Source organism: Botrytis deweyae (genome assembly GCF_014898535.1).
Source record: "Botrytis deweyae strain B1 chromosome Unknown BDEW_008, whole genome shotgun sequence".
Taxonomy (NCBI): Eukaryota; Fungi; Ascomycota; class Leotiomycetes; order Helotiales; family Sclerotiniaceae; genus Botrytis; species Botrytis deweyae.
In genome coordinates, this window is record NW_024066215.1 from 1,075,581 (window position 1) to 1,095,860 (window position 20,280).

Here is a 20,280-nt window from a genome sequence, read left to right on the forward strand (position 1 = left end):
GCTTATACATTCGCTGCGGCATGGGAGGTTTTCAATTTCCTAATTTGCAGAAAGCCCAAGAAATATAGAATAAGATAGAGTGGAACGAGACTTAAAAGGCAAGTGCATACTGGAAGAACAGAAAATCGCTTGATCAATCTTGCAGTTTTATATTTCTCTCATCGCACCTTCCATTCATATAGATAGTCAACCCTAGCTATTTCGACGTCTCTAAAGCTATCCGAAGATATAGAAGATTATGATCAGATTCCTTAAATTCTCGGAGCGTTTGAGCGACGACGAGAAACTCTCGTGTGGAGGCTCTTTTAAAGACTATCGCGTGTCGAAAAGCCATATTATCCCCTGTTGAGTTACTTAACAATACGCTATGAGAGTACCAGAACATATATGGATGTATTGGAAATAATTAACACACCGTATAAGACATGCATGGCAAGTAAAGGAGAAATTAAAAAGGGAAATGATGATTTGCACGATCTGGCTCTAAAGAAATGTGCAAATGCAAACCCTAATCGACTCTCCAAGTATCATTTTGGGTGTCAATGATCGCATGATTTCACTGATATATGTAGGTATGTTATATGAGAAAATATGACAATTTGATGAAAGCTGCTTCGAAAACGAAGAATCGTGTAAATGCGTCGAGGGCAAAAACTGACAGTGATGGTATGGTATGAATAGGCATGGGGGAGTAATAAACATGCATTCTCAGATGAAATAATCACATTTCTTGCGAATCACAGGTTACTCATTCTTTACAGCTGAAATTTTCAGGACTGGCAAGCTTGATAGAAGTTGTCAATATTGAAAGCAGCTCGATATCCAAAGTGAATCAGCATGGCTGTCCAATCGAACAAATTCCGATTGGATTCAGATACAGAAAACTTTTTGCTGCCGGATTATCATTCATGATATCACATCCACTACTCCTTCCTTCGAAATATGCCATTAAAAACCCCGTTCCTACTCTCACATTCTCTTTCGCGGTCCCTTGACGATAAAATATCATCTTTAATGTGCATCTGAGTTAAATCCGTTCCAGGAGACTCCCAAGCACCACCCTGGTTCTTCAAAGCTCTTTTGATTGAGTCTTTAATCACGCACAAAACGAGACCACCGCTTTCCGAATAGTCCGCAGGGCAAAACTCATATGAATCTGGATCACCGTTTAGATCCATCCAAAAGGTTATCTTCTCGAGGTTGCTATATTGAAAAAGGTTGTGAAACGAGTTGAATAGACTCTGCTCGACATTCCAAGGATGGGGGGGCATCGGTAGAAATAATTCTCGAGGTTCTATCTCATTATCAATATCATTGAAGATGATATTGACTACTCGTAGACTGGAAAAGCGTCTGAGAGTGACAGTTGTCATGTCCTGAAACTTATTCAGAACGGAATTAGAAACGTAAGCTGAAGAAGGTCTCACACGATAAGATACAAGATCGCAAGACCATACTGCTAGTTGATCTAATGCAAAAGAAACCAGAATGGTAAGTTCTTTGATGCATGAAATGTAGAACCGCGGCACCCGAGTGAGGAAACATCTTAATCCGTGGCTATTGGCCCGAGAAATCGATTTCTCAGTGTATGAGAAGATGCTCAGGCGATGCAGGGCATTAACAGAAAGTCTAATGACGAAATGATTATTCTCGTAGAAATACTGTGCAGCGTCATGATGTATTGCCTTGTTCACTTGGAGTAGAGCAGCAGCGCCCTTTGGTTGCTTGCGTTTTCTTCTTTCAGGATGTGAGCGAGAAAGAGTATCCAATGGAGAAACAATTTCAATTCGGTTCTTTTTGACAAGTACGTATCTGTAGATGATCTGTCGAACCTCCAAGGGCAAATCGAGAAGTGTAAGCCTAGATACACTATCGCTAGCTTTGTTGCCGACTTTTATCCCCTTTCGAGTGGTCTTCTTTGGGACGACTCGTTTGGCGACGACTTGCTTTGCAAGATTTCCTGACTTGTTGTTGGCCTTGTTGTGAGTGCTACGTGTTACAGCCATGTTTGAATTGGATTCGATGATTGAAGTATTTTGATCATAAGAGTGAAATGATTTATTTTGAGATAGATGAAAGAGGTCTCGAAGCATCTGTCGTAAGAAAGGAGCTAAACTGCCTTGGACATTTGTGGGGCGATTTCAGAGCTATTTATAACAAGGTTGAATGGGATGAAAAGGTGACGTCTGTGAAGAAAGGTGAGTAATGGATTGATTTTCGTAGAAAATTATCACTGTCGTTGTTGTTGTTGTCGTCGTTGTCGATGATTCTGATAAGCGGAGTCAGCAGAAGGTAGAATAGTAGGGAAATAGAAAGAGAGAAACAGAAGGGGAAAGAGAATATACTATATCATTATGAATTTGAAGGAGCTCAATGTTATCAATTTTAACACCGATCCAATGTTCTAGGATTAATAAATTTTCTATGAGAGTATTTAAAGAGTTATTGCAACCTTAGAACTCGGAATATTTTCAGAGTTCCTAGAGTGAATTGATAAACAGAGATGGGAAATGAAAACTCTACTTATGTTCTAATAGTACAGTTTTGAATATAGCTATTTCTAACTACCTACTTTGGATAGGCTGAGTTTGTATCGCATATAATTTTAATATTCATAGTTATGTCGTAGTTCCTGGGTTGGGGTTCGTGCAATATGCTCAATGATCATCATTTGCTCCAGCCCAGCCTAAGAGTCCTGGTTGTAGACAAAATGCTTTTAATGCTTCATCCCAGATTGGATAGCCGATACAATATCAATCTATCACTAGATAGGTACTCCGAATCTATTTTCATGCTATTGTGGCTCAAGTCCGATGTGGTTTCTCTTATTCATGTACAAAGAGATGGAGGCCAAGGAGAAATCATTTTGAAAGAAGTCTGAATTTACTGTGATCTGTGAGTGAAAACGACTTGTGGGTGGAACTCTTAAAAGTATGAATGAGTGCGTGATATTCGATTTCTGAGACTACTGTAGTCGTGTATAGCCATAACATGTCGAAGTTGTAACATCGACGTTGGTCACGAGGTTGAGTGGTGATACAAAGATTATGCGCAGGTGTATGCCAAGCCCCTATATAAAGATCGCTTCGGAAGTACCTGCATCACATACCTCAGATACCTCTTCATCCATCGACATCTTGGTATTATTTTGTTATTTCAAATTTGAATCATCGAGTTCCTAGATAACCTCTATCTCAATACTCACAAAACATGTTCTTACAATCTCCAATGCTTTCCCCACGCCCCACACATCCAAAAGACGGGCCGCGCAATCTGCCCGAAAGCTTGATTTCTGTCCTCTGGGACTAATCCCTCCACTCTTCAACATGCCGGCATTAGGATATCGCACTTGGAGTCTTGGATCTGGCTACATGTGCTATCATGACAGGGTACTGTGTAATCTCCATGGATATTTAGGGTTCTACGTCAGCTCATGTACGAGGGAAATAAGATAAGAAAAAGTAAGTGGATTGATTGTTGGTAGGAAAGAGAAGGGAGAGTATAAGTATTGTATTTCTCTCCAAATGCCCTTTCTCCTTCGCCCATACTCTTTCTCTCTTAGCTTAAGGTTATCTATATTCTGATATCTGTAAACCTGACTCTACTCTTCTCCTACAATGGCAACCATCTGTAAGCACACCTTCTCTATACCTCTCGGCACACTACCATGCTAATGTCATTTCGCAGATGATGAACCCACTGGCTGCAACTGCGATAATGAGTCAACCTATGATCAATCAGCCATAGACGCAGCATGCAAACAAGCATTACTGCTCGCATCTGAAAAGAAAACAGTTGGGAAGGATAAATATCCTCATGCTTACAATGGTTAGCTCCGCTATTACCATCCCCCACTTTTCTCCACTAATCCCTTCCGCCCAGACTACGAAAAGTTCACGTTCATTCCCGCCGCCAAAAAGCCTTACCTCGAATTCCCTATTCTCTCCAACGGTGCAACATATACTGGCTCGGATCCCACTTCTCCAGGTGCAGATCGCATCGTTATTGGAAGCATTGCTACGGATTATAAATCTGCCGTTTTCTGTGCTGTGATCACACATGATGGAAGTACTAAGAATGGGTTTACTGAGTGTACGAATACGGGAGATAGTGGTGAGGGAGCTTATGAAAGGAAAGACAGGGGAGAAGAGGGGAAAGAGGGAAGGGAATTATTGGAGAGAATTGATTTGTAGCTTCAAGGAGGATCTGGACGGGTGTGATATCGGAGGTCCGAATGATAATTGTTATACGGGTAGATCTATGAGAAGCTTACGGTGATACGAGGATGAAAGCAATTGATGTAAACTTCATTTCATTGCTGCATATCTCGAAATTCGAACTCATCAAAATAAGCCCGAGCGACGAATTCAAATATCAAAAACTACATTTATATCTCATCTATTCTAATCCCACATATGGCCCGCACTGGAGGGTAAATAATAATCAGCAAATTCGCGACCTATATCTCATTTCCATCTTCAAATCTTTTATGTCTGTTCTACCCGTCCCTTTTCATACCCACATTTCCCATATAATACATCACGTCTCACAAGTAAGACCCAATTTTCGCTCCCTGAACGAAAATTCACAAAAGCAAACTCAATCCTTCATAAATATACATCCATACAAACCAATCCCTCAAATTAAAGATTATTCCCGCCCCCATTAACTCTGACCGAATATCTCCAATCCTGGTTTCCTTCTCCCAACCCGCTTCCCAGATTCGGACCTGTCAATCCACTCCTTTCTCTATCTCGCATGCGATCTCGCTTACGTATCCAATCTATCGAGTCGCCGAAATCTACTATATCTTCATGAGGCCCTTCTTCGACCGTCGTTGCATTTGAAGTTGGGTGAGCGGGGGTTTTGGGTTGTGGTGCGGGAGAAAATGGGAAGGAAAAGGAAGAGAGTTGGGGTTGATCGGTAAAGGGATTTTGTAGTGTGGATTGAGATGCGGTTGAAGATGATGAAGGAGTCTGAGAAATGGAACTACTAGCGCGAGTTCGGGTACCAGTGAGACTGCGCATGGTATTCCATGTTAAGATTCTCTGTACTCCCGTTCCCGCAGTAGTTTTGCCGTCGTAGGAAGGTGATTCGTTAACTTGTGACATGTTGCCTCCCGCTCCACCACCGTTCCATTCAGCAACGCCGAATCCGCCAATGCTTTTTCGGTGCTGTTTATTCTTCTTCTTGCGCCGGAGGAAATACCATATTGTTGTTAGAATGAGAGCTAGGAGGGCTAGTGATCCGATGGTGATACCGGCGATGGAGCCTTTGCTCAGGCCGTGCTGAGTTAAGGTTGCGGAGGGGAGGACGGTGACGCCGACAGATTGGGTGCCGGCTCCAGTGTTGGAAAGGGGAGTCGCGGCAATCGTAGAAGAGGATGTGGTGGTGGAGGCGGATGAAGCTGAGGCTGTTGGTACAAGCAATGTTGAAGAGTTGGAGGTTGTAGTTGTAATTGTCGGTGTAGCTGCAGAAAAACATGATGAAGATGAGGATGAAGATGAAGTATCGACTGTACTAGTAGTGTTGGTATTTATAGATGTAGAAGATATATATGATGCTGGTGATGAAGATGAGATAGTTGAGCCAGCTGCGGTACTGGTGGTAATAGTGTTCGTAGATATCGCAGAATAATAGCTGGTGGGTGTAGCTGGGGGTTCGGTGGTCGAGGGAGGGCTGTTTGAATTCTGAGGGCGGGGAGGGGGCCCATTGCCATTTTTACCATTGTTGTTCACTCCCATATTATTCCCGTTGCCCATATCAGTACCTCCATTCATATTTCCTGGTCCTGGCCCTCCATCTCCACCATCTAGCTGATTTCCCTCCCACCAATCTGCACCACCACCTGCTTGCACTTCTTCATCCCCGAAGCCAGGTGGATAATACTGGGACTCCATAAATTTTCAGGAAAGATATAGTCAATTAAACAAAATGAATCTCGCATAAGACCGTAAGTCCCAAAATTCCTGAGTAAATGAGTCTTTGTAGAAGTAACATTGCATTTCATATGTCGATCAGTCCATATTTGGTTCTAATTCCAGGCCAAAGGAAAATAAATGAGATTTTTCTTCTGTAGGTGGGTTCGGAAATCCAAAGTAAACGCATTTAAGATCAGGGAGAAAGAGGAAATATGAACACCAGCCCACAGTGTCAAATTTGGCCTCAAACCATCCCGCGACAATACACGACTGGCCACGCACAAAATGTGCCATCTCGACTTCTATCTTCATGCCAAGATACCTGAGCGCTCAAGTTCGGATGAAGTTCTTCTACTGATAAAAACATCCCTGGTTCGTTTTATACGGCTATTCGGGACGGGCGAGTTGGGAGATGATATATTGCATTACAAAGTTAAAGACATCATTTCTGCCTTTATTATATCCTAAGATGTTGCCATCAAAGAAAGTAATTACAGCTCCTGATATCTAGTGCTTTGACCCCCTCGATGAGTTGGTGACATGAACGCTTTGAAGAAGTTGATCGTTACAGTGGGGTGTTGGCGTTTCATGTTTCGAACTTGACGTGAAGCCGGTCTGAGGAACCGTCTCTTTTCAATATATCATCTATCTTGCTAGAATAATTTTATGAACTTGTGGGGTCGGAAAGATGAAAAAGTAACTCCCGTCGTATTGGTATATTTCCCCAGAATGATGCAATCAGTTCTCAACGATGCGAATTTATTACTGTGAGGAATCCTGCCTTTCTTGACCAACTAGTTTCAAATGAGAAATTTCAATCAATTCCCAATACACATAGAGCATCCCCAATACCAGCATTCACAGCTAGATCCTCAATGGAATCATGGACTTGCGTTGCAACTTCTACCCATAGTTCTAGGAAAGGCGTGGCGTTTGTTCGAGCCATGATATTGAGAACGTAGAGCCCTTGCCGGGAACACCACCTGCGTCTGATCTCTCCAGGATGCATAGCTATCAGAACCATTCCTATTCCTTGAGCATATCCTTCCAGATCAAATTGAGATAGCAATACTCTCCCAAGTCGATGGCATTCATCATAGTCATGCTTCTGGTATGCGTTCATAGCTTGGGCCAATATTGTTTCTTGTGAAGCTGCCTGTAATATTTCATTCTGTGCATCACTTGATTGCAAACGTTCAAGTCCTTCATAGTCCATAGCATTTCCAACTCGATCAATCACCTCTTCGTAGGTTTCGTTTTTATCTGGCTTCACTTGTTGGGCGAGAATGAAATTGATAGCTCGCAATATGTACAAGGTTTTGTCGAATTTCGCACGTATCTCATGAAAGTCCGTTCCAAGCGTAGCTACACCAACTCGATCACAGTCTGCACTTGCTTTTGTGACCATTTTTCTCGCCACCCGGTTTGTATTTAACAATCTCTGCCCAAAGTCAACATTGCTTGGGGTTTTCAAGTCGGCTTCTGCCATGAAGTCAATAGCGCATTGTGTCTCTTGGTCGGCCTCACGCTTTAGATTATCAGCAAAGCAACGAAGCAATCGAAGTATCTCAGAATCTGAAAGTTCTCCGGGGCTTTGTGTAAAGTAACGCTCAAGCGCATTGTTACACTCATTAACGCTTCTTTCTGTGTTATCCCGCTGATGAAGGTATTGCACTCTTCTTAACTTATTGACCTCATTGTCTCTCTGTACTAACGCAACGTCATAAGCCTTTCTCTGCTCCGGATTTAATGATGAAAGTAGTTGAGCATTCGATTTTACAGCTTGCACTTCATACATTCACTTTTTTTTGGAATTGTTGAAGACATAACTTGATAACTCCGGACGTGAGGGGTCTGGTTCGATAACGACAATTGGAGCTGGTGTAGGTGCTATTATAGACACGCCAAAGTTTGTAGCCATTCTATCCCAAAAGTCGTCACTATGTATGAACTCGTAATATTTTGATACGATAGGCCCAATGCCAAATTGAACTCTCTCCCGCATTATAATCTTCAACTCTTCCGTTTTTTCCGCTCTTTGAGCATTACTTCGAAGCTGAGGATCCCGTTTGTGGAAGAACTTCAAAGGTCCCTGTTCTAGTTTCTGCCATGCAGGACGACGATCGAGACGTTCAGGAACATCCGTACGATCTCCAAAATAAAATCCATCAAGCTATGGAGTCAACCATAAGTACTCATACGAAAGCAGATGATTGTGAAGAATCATAACACGTACCCAGCATGTGGCTGCAGAATGATGCAAGCACCTAGTACACAATCTCAATATTGGGTCTAAACGTCGCCAGACCGCAGGATTATCTGCCGTCCATACCCCAATATTGTCTGGCTCTACAGGGAAGAATGGTTTGTGCGGTGGAAACTCCATCTGAATCACTGGCCATGTCTCTAGCGTGTGACGAGGCTGCCATTGATTTATCTCAAAAAGTGGACTAGAGAATGATTAGACATGTTCTGCCCGGTATTTATAGCTCCTAGAGAAAATGCTGCACTATGAGTAACGTGTCTCGAGGATAAAGGCAGAATAAGTTATAGATAAATCAGAATAAGAAAAGACCAATTACTCGATAGGGTTGGTAAGAGTTGGTAAATAGTTTAAAGGATAAGGATATGCTCCGATTTCTTCCAAGAGTTCGGGCCAATATCCAGACAAAATCCACTTCTGATGATTCTTCCTTTCAGCCTTCAATTGCTGGTTATCAAGTGCGTTTGGTGTCAAAGCTAAGACTGATTAATTATGCCATATTGAGCAAGAGGTGACATACATACCCGACTTCTTATAAGGAAAAAAGAGTTGTGTCGGGTCCATAATCTCTGGTAGAACTCCATACTTACTGGCCCATTCCGTACCAGCCTGGGTAGACCAAATGCTGTGAAATCTACCAAACTTGGGATCCCAGTTTGTGAGGGGATTCTTGGCGACCATACTTATCCCTACTTCTGGACACTCTGTTTTGTAGCTGAATTTGACAATGTTCAGTAGACGAGCACTATCGACGACATGTACCCCCCTGATATCTGACGGCGAGAAAAATTGCGAAATCGTAAAATAAGGGTCTAGTATCAAGTCGGAACTCCCATTTGTGACAAATGAAGAAATATTGTAGCTTATGACTGAAACAATAAAATCATATGCCGTACAGTTTGTTGATTCTTCGAGAGAAAAATAAATCCTTTATTTTCACCTGAGCAGGACACACCATACTTTAGGAAGAACCCATGAAACAGCTTTCTTTTGCAGCTTCCGCAAGAACAAAGATTCAAGACAACCGGATGATTCTTAAACCCATGTATCTTTCTTTTTTATATAAAAAAAAATCAATAAAGAGAGTCTTCAAAGAGGAATCTAAGTTTTGCTTGGGGGAAACGGAGGAAGTGAACCACTTGCTCGAGCACTTGCTAGCGAATGTGGCTTCAGAACAATTAGATAGTTATAAAGCATAGATATCCAAACGTATCTTTCCATCTACCTACTCTATCAATGGTTAAGTTCATGAGCCAAAGTTTGATATTGATGAAAATAATTGAGAGGATATATATGCAGTATATAAATGCCTCTTCCGAAGTATAAGAAAAGATCTTTTGAAAAGCATTAAGAGTACTTTTGGAAAGAGATAAATGTGAGCTTTACTTTTCATAAGAAAAATCTTGATACTTTTTTGATCGATTTTTTCTTAGTCAGCAATTCCAAAAATCAAAAAGATCCCAAATATTGAAGAAATGTGCCCTTTTGCCCTTTGGAAGAGGCTGGTGTTGTATACCAGCACGACGCAGGTGTATTGTTGTGAACAGATGCAGGTGATCTAGAGAACCTGGAAGCCGTTGAATATATTCTGTGGCTAAGGTTACATATGAAATGTGGCTTGTGACAGATCTCATGTACATGTGGCTGACCATTTCATAGATCATTTTGGCGGCTACTTGGGTTTTATATACCGATTCCCATTATTTTCCATACATGCTTTGCCTTCTGTGAGATAATATCAGAAACTGTCTGAAGATATAAAGAATTCAAGTAGAAAAGAGCTATCTATACCTAGGTAGGTGTCACACATCATTAATCGATCAGCAAAAATACATTCGTTGTTTCCTCTCACCCACGGACAAGACGAACAAATTAAGTCAAACGCAGTCCGAGATTCTGAACGTCGTGCCAGAAGTCGAATAACATTCTTCAGTGCCTGATTTATCTTCGACAATAGGATTGAAATCACTACCCTTCGGCCTCACTTGAGAAATAAAATTTTAGGACAAAAGGCTCACCACAGAATCACGCAATGCAAGAAAAGATTTGAAAAGGGTCGAAGATCAAATTCATCGAACATCACTCTATTATAGAGCCATCCAAGATATACACAAAAATGCTCCCAGAGCCAATAGCACGAAAAGAAAGAACACAGTGGGTGTGCTGTCTCGGGTCCCACCAATACCCCTAATACCAATAACATATACAAATCTTTTGAACATCGCCAAAAACTAACAATCATATAAAAACAGTAAGTCATGCATAAACCATGCAATCATCGAACTACTTAAGACGTAGGTTCAGGAGCGGCAGCAGAGCCGGATGGGAAGCCAGATGGGACAGTACCTCCGAATCCTGATGGGGCAGCTCCAGATGGGAAGCCAGATGGGAAACCACCTTGGTTTCCACCGAATCCCCCAGATGGGGAGGCACCACCTTGTTGGCCACCAAATCCACCAGTTGGTCTAGCACCACCTTGGGAGAAAGTACCAGATGGCTTAGTTTTGAAGTTACGGAACTTGGCGCCAGTTGGGGAAGCACCTCCTTGGCTGTGGTGTCCGTGACCACCTTTGTGGCCTCCTCTGTGGCCTCCTCTGTGGCCTCCGAATCCACCTGATGCTTGAGCAGCACCGGATGGACGAGCTCCACTTGGCTTGGAGCTACCGGCGGAACCAGTTGGCTGTTGCATCTCTCCACCTGGTGCAAAGGCAGCACTGCTTTGTTGACGTCTTTGATGACCGGAAGCCTTGGCACCTCCAGTGGCCTTAGCTCCAGAGGAACCGGTCTTTGATGCACCACTGAAGCCACTTCCTGATGCACCTCCCTTTCCACCTTTTCCACCTTTTCCACCCTTTCCACCCTTTCCACCCTTTCCGCCCTTTCCGCCCTTGTGGCCACCCTTGCCGGAAGCTTGAGCAACACCGGACTGTTGCGCCTTGCCGTTTCCGAAGTTTGATGAACCGGTTGGTTGAGCACCACCACTGTGGTGGTGTCCTCCACGTCCTCCAGCTCCACCGGAAGCCATGGCGAAACCGCCAGATGGAGAAGCACCACCGAATCCACCAGCGCTACCAGATGGATGAGCACCACCGGTAGGGCGGGATCCAATCTCACCAGTACCAGTTGGGGCAGCTCCACCGAAAGCGGAAGTTTGGCCAGCTACAAGAGGAGCGGCGAGGAAAGCAGCAGCGATAATCTTTGAGAAATGCATTTTGATGATTTGTTAAAATTTGAAAATTTCGAAATGTGGTTGGTAAGAGGAAGTTGGTTGAGAAAAAAGTTGAAGAAGTTTTTTTTGAGAGAGTGATATGAAGAGTTGTTTGAAAAGGCTCAGACCTGGAGCTGAAGATGTGAAAGAGAAGAATGAAGCTTGAAAAGACTGGATGCTCTAAGACTGGATTTTAAAAGTAATGTGGGATTCATACATCCTTTATATCCATCTTGCCGTCACCTACTTGGTGGCAATCATCACCCAATTCAAGTATAGGGGTTCAATGATATTCGCAGACAATTGTTTCAGAAAACACTGCCAAACCCCTGCCAATGGGTCTGCGTTCCTCCACGGTATAGGTAATGGAAGTAGGAAGTAAGTGATGAACCGGCAATTACAAAGTCACCGATGTCTCTTACCTGACCGGAAGATGCCTTCTTACCCCCCACAAGGTGATCAATTTGCGCGCTAACGAGTTATTGAATATACATGAGGGTCCGGTATGTGTCCCAAAAGTAAGAGGTAACGTCAATCTACTCAATCTGGGGTGTGCTATAAGATGTTAGCGCTAGCGTATCCATAACAAAAAGCTTTCCAATTGCAAAAGTCAGGGATAAGCTTGTCGTTTGAGCCTTGCGCCTGTAGCTCGACAGATAAATTAATGTCCAGATGAACCTTGTTTCATTAGCTCACAACTTAATTTCTACGGAACATTCTTGCAAAACACTTGGAGCAAATATATGTAGAACCGTGACGATAGATTAGCTGTGAGACCAAACAGCTTCATCCTTATGTGTAAACTGTCAGACAATCTGACATGTCATTTCGAAGATAACGATAGTCTAGGTTGTGATGTTACCATCGAACCCTCTCATGATGTAAACAAAGCATGGCGTCTAGAATTATCCTTTAAACCAGTATCTAAGTTTTAGCTTATGCCCTACATTGTAATGATCGCTCCTACCTGCATGCAAACAAAATGATCAGGGGAAATATCACCAGCGGATCGCCAAGGCTTCACGCGTATATACTTCCATTCAAAAGGGACGTTTCAACTTCGCGCCGTTGAAGCCTGTAATCATCTGTCTCTCGTCGTAACTCTTAAGAGAGTTCTAGACTCCATGAGCCCAGTCGAAAGTCGTGCAAGGTGATTTTCAGGAAAATTCACTTCAAGGACCACAAGTCGCGGGGATCAATCTACTAATTCTCCTAGACTCTCACAATTAATATGTTTATGTGGGACGATTGTACTAATTCGTATGGTAACGGAGATCTGGGACGGTAGGTTAGGATGAATAGACTTTAGAAGATGGTGATGACAACAGAAGGGATAACCGTTCTATGGCTTGTGCGTTGGGATGTCCGCGTAAGCTTTTCAATATCTGAGACGAAGTGAACCCCTGATTTCCCCACATATACAACCTCCTTTCATTTAGAAGTTTATGTTGCTTTTGCTAGAAGCGAGTTGAACTCGATTTCGATTTAGCTGTCGAGTTGTGGATGGTGACATTTATGAGAAAGGGGAGAGGAAATAAGTGACGTGGATTGTAGAAAATTACATTCAACAGAGAGCAAGAATGGAGATGGTATGGTGGTAAAGTTTACTTCGTAGACTGATAAACTCGCCATGGTTTGACAGTCGAGGGCATGCTTGTCAGGCAATTAGTCGAGAGTTGGCCATGTATCTTACTTACCACTCTGCCACCGACTCCATCTCGCCTTCGCCTCCTTCAGCCTTCAAAACGGCACGATGCCAAGTTATCTGACAACTTCAACTGTAGAGTTTTCCTGGTTCAGATTCACATGCCAGATGCTGGACACAAGGTATCTTACTGTAATTTATCCGTCAGCCACATAGCCACAAGCAAGTGGGTGTCCACGGGTTTCTTTCTTTACATACACACGGACGCTTTACCCACGGACGCTCTCGAAGTTGAAAATCCTGTCTAGTATCTTTCAGAATCTTTATTCAAGACTTTAGATCATAGAAAGCATTCGCCAAGTCATGAAACAGCTAAAGGATCTATCTTAGGGTTCAGATTCGTATGCCTTTACTTTATTCAGAGCATGTCATTGCTGATATGTCTTGGCAAGAGACAGGTACCGTTGAATACCGGAATACCGGTATTGATAAATTTCTATCTTTATCTCAAAAGTTTACTCAACTACAAACATGCCAAGTTAGTGGCGCGTCAATAGTTCTCAAGGATCGATTTGTTTGCGTATACCCATTCAAACTGAAAAGCTCTTTTTCTTTCTCTTGAGCTTCATGTACATGCGAGCTTATACTCACACGTCAGCATGACGATCTTTGGAAATGTTAGCATCTGAGCCATCGAGGCAAATACCGTCTGCTTCTTCTTGACTCAAGTTTCTTCCTTTCTCTCTGCCTCCTGCTTCGTCGTACTTGTGCACAATACCTCGCCAGCTTCCAACAATGGTGTACCGCATTTGATATACATTTCTTGTACTATTTTTCCTCTGTCATTCCCATATGTTCAACGACAAAATGTTTCCAAATCACCCACCAGCCTCCAGGATCTACCAGAGGGTCCTCCTAGCTAAGTCTCAATCTGGGTCACAATAGAGGCATAGAGTACACAAAGAAGCGATTTGGGCCAGACTAATAGAGCTGCGGTATAATCGTTGCAAAATTAACACGTTCAATGGCAGATCAGGAAATCTAATTGCGTACGAAATCACAGCTCTGTCGATCAAGCACAGATCGTTTGTCTGCATATCTTTGTCTCTCAAAAGCTTTCTGGGTTTTCCCAACAGCGCATCTACAGATCTGCATTTGATTCACTACCAAACTCCACAATGATGAGTTTCGATAAAATTGACGCCGTACTACATTTGCTTTTCCTATTTTGCCCTCGGTATCCAAGGCGAGTCATGATCGATACTTCGTAAAATGCTACCAACTCTCATCTGGTCTCTTGGAGGCTTCATCTGTGCAGACATCAGACTCATTGACGAATAAAGACACCCTCAGATGTCACATACCGACCGTTCATCCTCTTGCCGGCAGATGATTATGATCAGACTCTCTATTGTACCAATTCTCATATTTCTTCCTCGTGTTTTTTCCGCCCGTCACTATTGACCACTGCGAGAAATCTCGGCAGATTCTAGAGTCAAGCATCCTGAAGCTGTTGGAGCACGGCTACTGCAAACAAGATAAGCACCTAAATTAACATGACTTCTAGTCAAAGTAGGGCAAGATAGTTGAAGATGGTACTGCTCACATGCACCTCGCAGATCCGAGATACTTCATTTCGTCCTGCATTTCTCATCCTTAAAAAACATGAACAAGCTATGGAGGTATTTGCAGTCTTCAATCTCACGACGCTCCATACTTCTTGTCAGCTCAAGAAACAGGAAGGTATTCCGAATGCTTTTACTTTCGCGGGGTATGAATACCCCCATATCGGAATGGCTCGGGATAAGCCCCACCGAAGAAACTCCACTGTTCGTTTAATCATCGTCATATCATTTGTGTTGTGCCAGAAGAGCAATCTCAATTGATATTGTAGCTACATCCTAAGTGTTTTTCCACATTGCTTTTCTTTTCTGTTGCATAGCTTTAGCCTCTCTCATATTCATATCTCAACAAGAGCTTGTACAATGGCAAAATCAATGCAAGATAACAAAGCAATCCGCATGCTTCAAGCAGCAGAGGATGGCGGATATGGTGTTGTAGGAGTAGTTTCCGTGAGTACAGTTCACTCCTATATCACTCTCAAAACAAAGAACTCATGTCTTATCTTTAGTACAATCTCGAAACTATAACCGCCGTCGTCAGGGCCGCAGAACGCAAACGTTCCCCCGCACAAATCCTTCTCTTCCCCTGGTCCCTCCACTACTCACCCCTCCTAATCCACCTCGCAGCCGCTGCTTGTCGCACCGCCACCGTCCCCATAGTTCTACACATGGACCATGCACAATCCGAAGATGAAATTCTTGCCGCTGCAAATATGGGACTCTTCGATAGTATAATGGTCGATATGTCGCATTATGACAAAGAAGAGAATCTAGCCAAAACAACTAAATTGACAAAGATATTACGAGAGAAAGGCATAGCAGTTGAGGCTGAATGTGGTAGGATTAATGGGGGCGAGGATGGTGTGAAGGATACGGGGGATTTGGAGGGGTTGTTGACAACTCCTGAAGAGGCGCTCAAGTTTGTAGAAACAGGAGTAGATTTCTTGGCGCCGGCTTTTGGAAATGTGCACGGGAATTACGGTGGAGTGGAAAACATTAAGCTGGATTTTGATAGGTATGTGCAGGATAGCTCTTTGAATGCGTGTTCAGTGGTATCGTTGTAGGCTAATGTTGGTTCTCAGACTCGAGAGTATAAGAAAAGCTACAAATGGTCGAGTAAGGTTAGTCCTTCACGGCACGAATACATTCCCGGATGATACAATGAGAAGCTGTATCAAGGGGGGTATGACAAGGTGCAATTTAAATGATTTGGTTTTGAATACGTATAATAAATATGTAGCGGACAATACAGGGAGAATTCCTCTAACGGAACTCATGGAGACGGGAACTAGGCTGATCCAGGAGTTGATTGAACACCAAATGGATATAATTGGATCGACCGGAAAAGCATAATGTAAAAGTAGAGGACAACCAAAAGCATATTCGAATATTTTGTAGGTTAAAATTACTGAATGGATGCAAAAAATGTTTCTTTGTACAGCAAGTGCACATGTTAACTTCTTTCTTTAGCAAGTGCGAGGGAAGTAGTAAAAAATATCTACTAGTATCCGAACCTTGAGCTCTTTGCAATCTTGTGACAATCCGTTGAAGCTATCTGATCTTATTGAAATTTCGACATTGGCTTAATTAGAATCCAAAAAATCGCACCATCACATCGCGTTGTATTGCAATCAAATTTTGGCAGTATAAAATGCTGGAAGCAGAATACAATTGACTATCAACCAACCTCCACGATGCAATCAAAAAGAACACATCTTAGAAGCTACAAAAGTAGAAACCAGACCGCCCTCCCTTATAAACATAACAACACCATAAACCTATCCGAAATCCGTGCAATGCGAGGCATTGAAAATCACAGCTTTTGATTGAATGAAAAGAAATCCTCGACTCCCATCTTGCTTTTATACATTCCAACGATTTTATCCTGTTTATACAAATCATACCCATAACCAGTACCGGTATGATAAAAATACTAAAGTTGGAGGGTCGCGCGATCTATGGGACGAAGACGAAGATGAATGCAAGCGCCTAAGTAGGCAAACAAAGAGGAAGAAGAGAAGAACGAATGGTCAAGTCTATTGGTAGATCTTGACAGAGTTGACAAGCCAGTATGCGTCGTCGAAGGCGTGGGGAACCTTGGCGACGTATTCTTCACAGGTGGAGTAGCCGGTCTTTGCGGGGCAGTCGGACCAGTCGGACCAGGCTTTGCCACCGGCTCCTGCGCCGCAGAATGTGGTGTCGAAGTACTAGAGCGGGAGTTAGTTTGGTGGGAACAGAGATGAATAGGGAGCGTTATCATTGGGTATGATGAGATGTGAGCTAATGGGCGATGAAAAGGAGAAATAAAAGAATACAACTTACGACTGTCTGAGCTGGGAAATTAGCATCGATATCACAACCACCATTCGCACTATCGAAGTTTGCAGTAGGTGTTCCCCATTTTGTTGGGTCTGGAGTACCAGCTGTGATATCGGCGGGAATCTTGCTGCGTGCAAAGAACCAGACTCGGATAAAGGTAGAGGTCCATTGCATAACATAAATACCTCCGCCATTCTTGTTGAAAGGGGTACCGTAGGAGTTGGCAGTCGATTCAACAGAACATCCTGCACCGTTGTACAATTGACAGTCGGTATTACCGTTGTTGACAGTTCCGAGCTCGGCGGACTTGGGAGAATTGAAGGTGCAGGCGTTCTCGGTGTGGAGAGAAATGAAGGCTTGAGTGATGTCGTTGGATCCTTCGAGGATATCGATTTCACCGTAAGGGCCGTCACCATTTCTGATTGTCCAGCTAGCGAATCTGTTAGCGGCTAATTCTCATGGGGAAGTAGCGGACGAGTTAACACTTACAAACCAGGCCAGGTTCCACAATCACTAGCGGGCATGTGCGCAAAGTCACCAATAAGAATACCATGAGTAAACTCATGAACAGATTCAACCCAGATGCTGTTGCGCTTTCCATTGACTGTGTCGGAGAGAACAGTTGTATTGTCAACGCCCATGTAAACTTGATTACCGATGACCTTGGTCAAACCAAGCTTTTGAGCATCAGCAAGAGAGACATAGTTGACGTTGCCATGGGTTGGATCGGGGAGCTAGATGTGAGTTAGTGGGCATTCTCAGATCGAAGATATTCTTAGGAATACTAACATTCTCATAGACGAAGGAAGTGAACCAGTTGGTATGGTCGTAATTATGAACCAAGTTGTAACCACTAGTCATTGAGGCCAAACATGAAAGAGTGCAGAGGAGCGAAACTGCAAGAGACTGCATGTTGAAAGATAGTAAAGCGCTGCTGTGCTAAAGGAGTGTATGTTTGTGTGAAAGAAAGTGATGTACAAAATGTACGAAGATAACAGACCGATCTAAATCAAAGAGGAAGAGAGACACTTATCAAAAGGAATGTGCTTGAGGTTGTTGAAGGATAGAGAAAATATTCAGGTCGAGATTCGATCGAAGACTTAAATACACAAGAAGATTGGCATTAGGCGTTTTTCATACGGTATCTTCAAGTGAATGAGCCGCGATCTCTCCACGATGTATCAGAATCGAGATACTGCATGGCAGACAGGATGATGGATTCAACGACTTGTAGGTGAATATGGGTACTGATTCTCTACAGATTACTAAAAAGAATCCTCTGGACCAATTGCACAACGCGAATTACCCCAGAGAGGCAATTTCAGATCCGTTAATTTTAGCTCGGAGGGAACTCCAGGAAATTTGATATGGGTATCTCCGAAGTTGGCTTGGGTAAGTGCCGATGTCAGAGAGGGGATGGAAGGTATGACAAATTTGTTTCTGATGTTGATTCGTTCAATCGCACTTCTACACCGAAGAATCTTCTATTGTCAATCTAAAGAGTGGCAGTAGGATCATTTAGAGATATATTATGATCTTGGCTAGATGGATGGCGTTTGCAAAGAGCCAGGATGCTTGGCTATATGTGAATTTTGGTCTGATAATTCATGTATGCCATGGAGGATTTTCACCAGCATTTCCTCCACAGTCCAATGCTTAAATAGAAATGAACCAATAACAACAACGAAACAATAATCACATCACAGTGAATACCCATAATATAACCCCCAAAGTAGTTCTTCGCTAATATCATGGGATTGTGAAAACAGATGTTTGTTGGTGGATGTAACACAATTTCTCACTCATATACCAGCATATTTGAAATAAAGAAAGGTAATTTGTCCTTGTCCAACATGAAACAAACTCCTTTCATCAAGCGATGGCGCAGTGTTGGACATATGAGCTGACTCCACTGTTAAAAAAATTTGTACGTAGTACCAAGTAAGGTTAAAATCCTTCGAGGCAGAATACGAGAATTTTATTTGTTGGTATATTTCTAGATCTGGAAAAGCCCAAGGCGGTGAACATGTGAATCTTGTAATAAATAATGAAAGGTTTGTACAGGTATGTATTGGTCTTATGAGCATGTAAAGTTTATATCTATAGATGATCTATATATGACGATATTGTTCGTGCGTGAAGAAAGGGGTTGAATACATGTCATTCTGTGCTGTCAACCACAAGCTTGCATATGGTATTCCAAAAATGCTGGGAACCAATGCTCGCCTCATTCATCACAATCAATATTAGATTGTCAAAAGTGAATTATAATGAAGGAACGTTCATACGGCGATGGATGTCGAAAATAAATGCTAATGGTGATACTAGCTCAAAGCGAGAAGGAACTTCATGTTAGATTCCGCTTCCAAATTTATTAACATGGCAGTATGACAATCATGTTCGTGCAATGATATCAAATATAGATAAAGTGACTCCCAGCCTCGCAGTACATATATCTTTCAGCTTCTTGTCATTACTCTTGTGGTCAGTCTCTGAACACATATATCTCAATTTGAAAGCGAAAGGGAGGCTAGAATGCAAGTAACACAGGAATTGAAGATCGAGGGCGATAGCTGCAGTAATGATGATTCGTACTCATGTAGCGAAATAGAGGCTATTCCATTCAAGTGATTCTTTGACATATGAACAACACAGGACCTGCCAGCTCAATTTTGTGAAAAGACAACTGTGTTCAAATAATCCAAATACACAGGAACGACGACTGCAGCCTGCAGAAAGAATCGACATGTTATTCTGATTTGATTTTGCTAGGTAGAACTAATCATTACATCAATTACCCTACATACGAGAAAGAGGTAGAGAGTATTAAATCCAAGAAACGCAATTCGTAGATCTTAAACACGCATCTATATATTCTCCTTTACACAATAGAAACCGCAACTAATACGCATTCCTCAAAAAGTATCCTTTTCCGTCCCAAGTATCAAAACCGATAAATAAACTCATTTACATACAGAAGTAGTTCACATAGGGATGAATCTCAAAATGCCTAGCCTAGGCCACCAAAGCTCTCAATTTGAAAGGGATTTTCCTCACCTCTTGACATTCGAGAGACGGTGGATTTTTGACAGCTTATTAGTGTATAGCGAACTTTGTCTTGTTCACTTGCGTTCATTCTTCATGGATTGCCTTTAGCCGATTCTTGATTATTGAGCTCTGTTAAAAGATTGAAGAATGCGGAGTTAAAAGCTATTAGTGACGATGAACAATCATGAAGGCATCATGAACAGTGATGAGCTTTAAGCATGACGTTTGATAGTCTCTTTCCCGCTTCTCATTTA

At 42.5% G+C, this 20,280-nt stretch overlaps 7 protein-coding genes across 7 annotated transcripts; 2 read left to right on the forward strand and 5 right to left on the reverse strand.

Annotated features, from left to right (window-relative positions):
* Positions 1-923: 923 nt before the first annotated feature.
* On the reverse strand, positions 924-2,006 carry EAE98_004507 (uncharacterized protein; the record flags this gene model as incomplete). The annotated part of the gene is made up of 1 exon (XM_038952127.1): positions 924-2,006. The coding sequence occupies one exon, from the start codon at positions 2,004-2,006 to the stop codon at positions 924-926; it is 1,083 nt and encodes a 360-aa protein (XP_038811663.1).
* A 1,132-nt stretch (positions 2,007-3,138) lies between these two features.
* Positions 3,139-5,131, forward strand: EAE98_004508 (uncharacterized protein). Its single transcript, XM_038952128.1, has 3 exons — positions 3,139-3,630; positions 3,688-3,828; positions 3,883-5,131. The coding sequence occupies exons 1-3, from the start codon at positions 3,618-3,620 to the stop codon at positions 4,191-4,193; spliced, it is 465 nt and encodes a 154-aa protein (XP_038811664.1). The 5' UTR covers positions 3,139-3,617; the 3' UTR covers positions 4,194-5,131.
* On the reverse strand, positions 4,644-5,900 carry EAE98_004509 (uncharacterized protein; the record flags this gene model as incomplete). The annotated part of the gene is made up of 1 exon (XM_038952129.1): positions 4,644-5,900. The coding sequence occupies one exon, from the start codon at positions 5,898-5,900 to the stop codon at positions 4,644-4,646; it is 1,257 nt and encodes a 418-aa protein (XP_038811665.1).
* An 835-nt stretch (positions 5,901-6,735) lies between these two features.
* On the reverse strand, positions 6,736-8,865 carry EAE98_004510 (uncharacterized protein; the record flags this gene model as incomplete). Its single annotated transcript, XM_038952130.1, has 5 exons — positions 6,736-7,631; positions 7,752-8,094; positions 8,254-8,371; positions 8,504-8,660; positions 8,709-8,865. The coding sequence occupies 5 exons, from the start codon at positions 8,863-8,865 to the stop codon at positions 6,736-6,738; spliced, it is 1,671 nt and encodes a 556-aa protein (XP_038811666.1).
* Positions 8,866-10,471: 1,606 nt separating this feature from the next.
* Positions 10,472-11,395, reverse strand: EAE98_004511 (uncharacterized protein; the record flags this gene model as incomplete). The annotated part of the gene is made up of 1 exon (XM_038952131.1): positions 10,472-11,395. One exon carries the CDS (start codon positions 11,393-11,395, stop codon positions 10,472-10,474), a length of 924 nt encoding a protein of 307 aa, XP_038811667.1.
* Positions 11,396-14,868: 3,473 nt separating this feature from the next.
* Positions 14,869-16,126, forward strand: EAE98_004512 (uncharacterized protein). The gene is made up of 3 exons (XM_038952132.1): positions 14,869-15,109; positions 15,169-15,674; positions 15,742-16,126. Exons 1-3 carry the CDS (start codon positions 15,023-15,025, stop codon positions 16,010-16,012), a joined length of 864 nt encoding a protein of 287 aa, XP_038811668.1. The 5' UTR covers positions 14,869-15,022; the 3' UTR covers positions 16,013-16,126.
* Positions 16,127-16,695: 569 nt separating this feature from the next.
* Positions 16,696-17,890, reverse strand: EAE98_004513 (uncharacterized protein; the record flags this gene model as incomplete). Its single annotated transcript, XM_038952133.1, has 4 exons — positions 16,696-16,866; positions 16,982-17,408; positions 17,468-17,712; positions 17,768-17,890. 4 exons carry the CDS (start codon positions 17,888-17,890, stop codon positions 16,696-16,698), a joined length of 966 nt encoding a protein of 321 aa, XP_038811669.1.
* Positions 17,891-20,280: the final 2,390 nt, after the last annotated feature.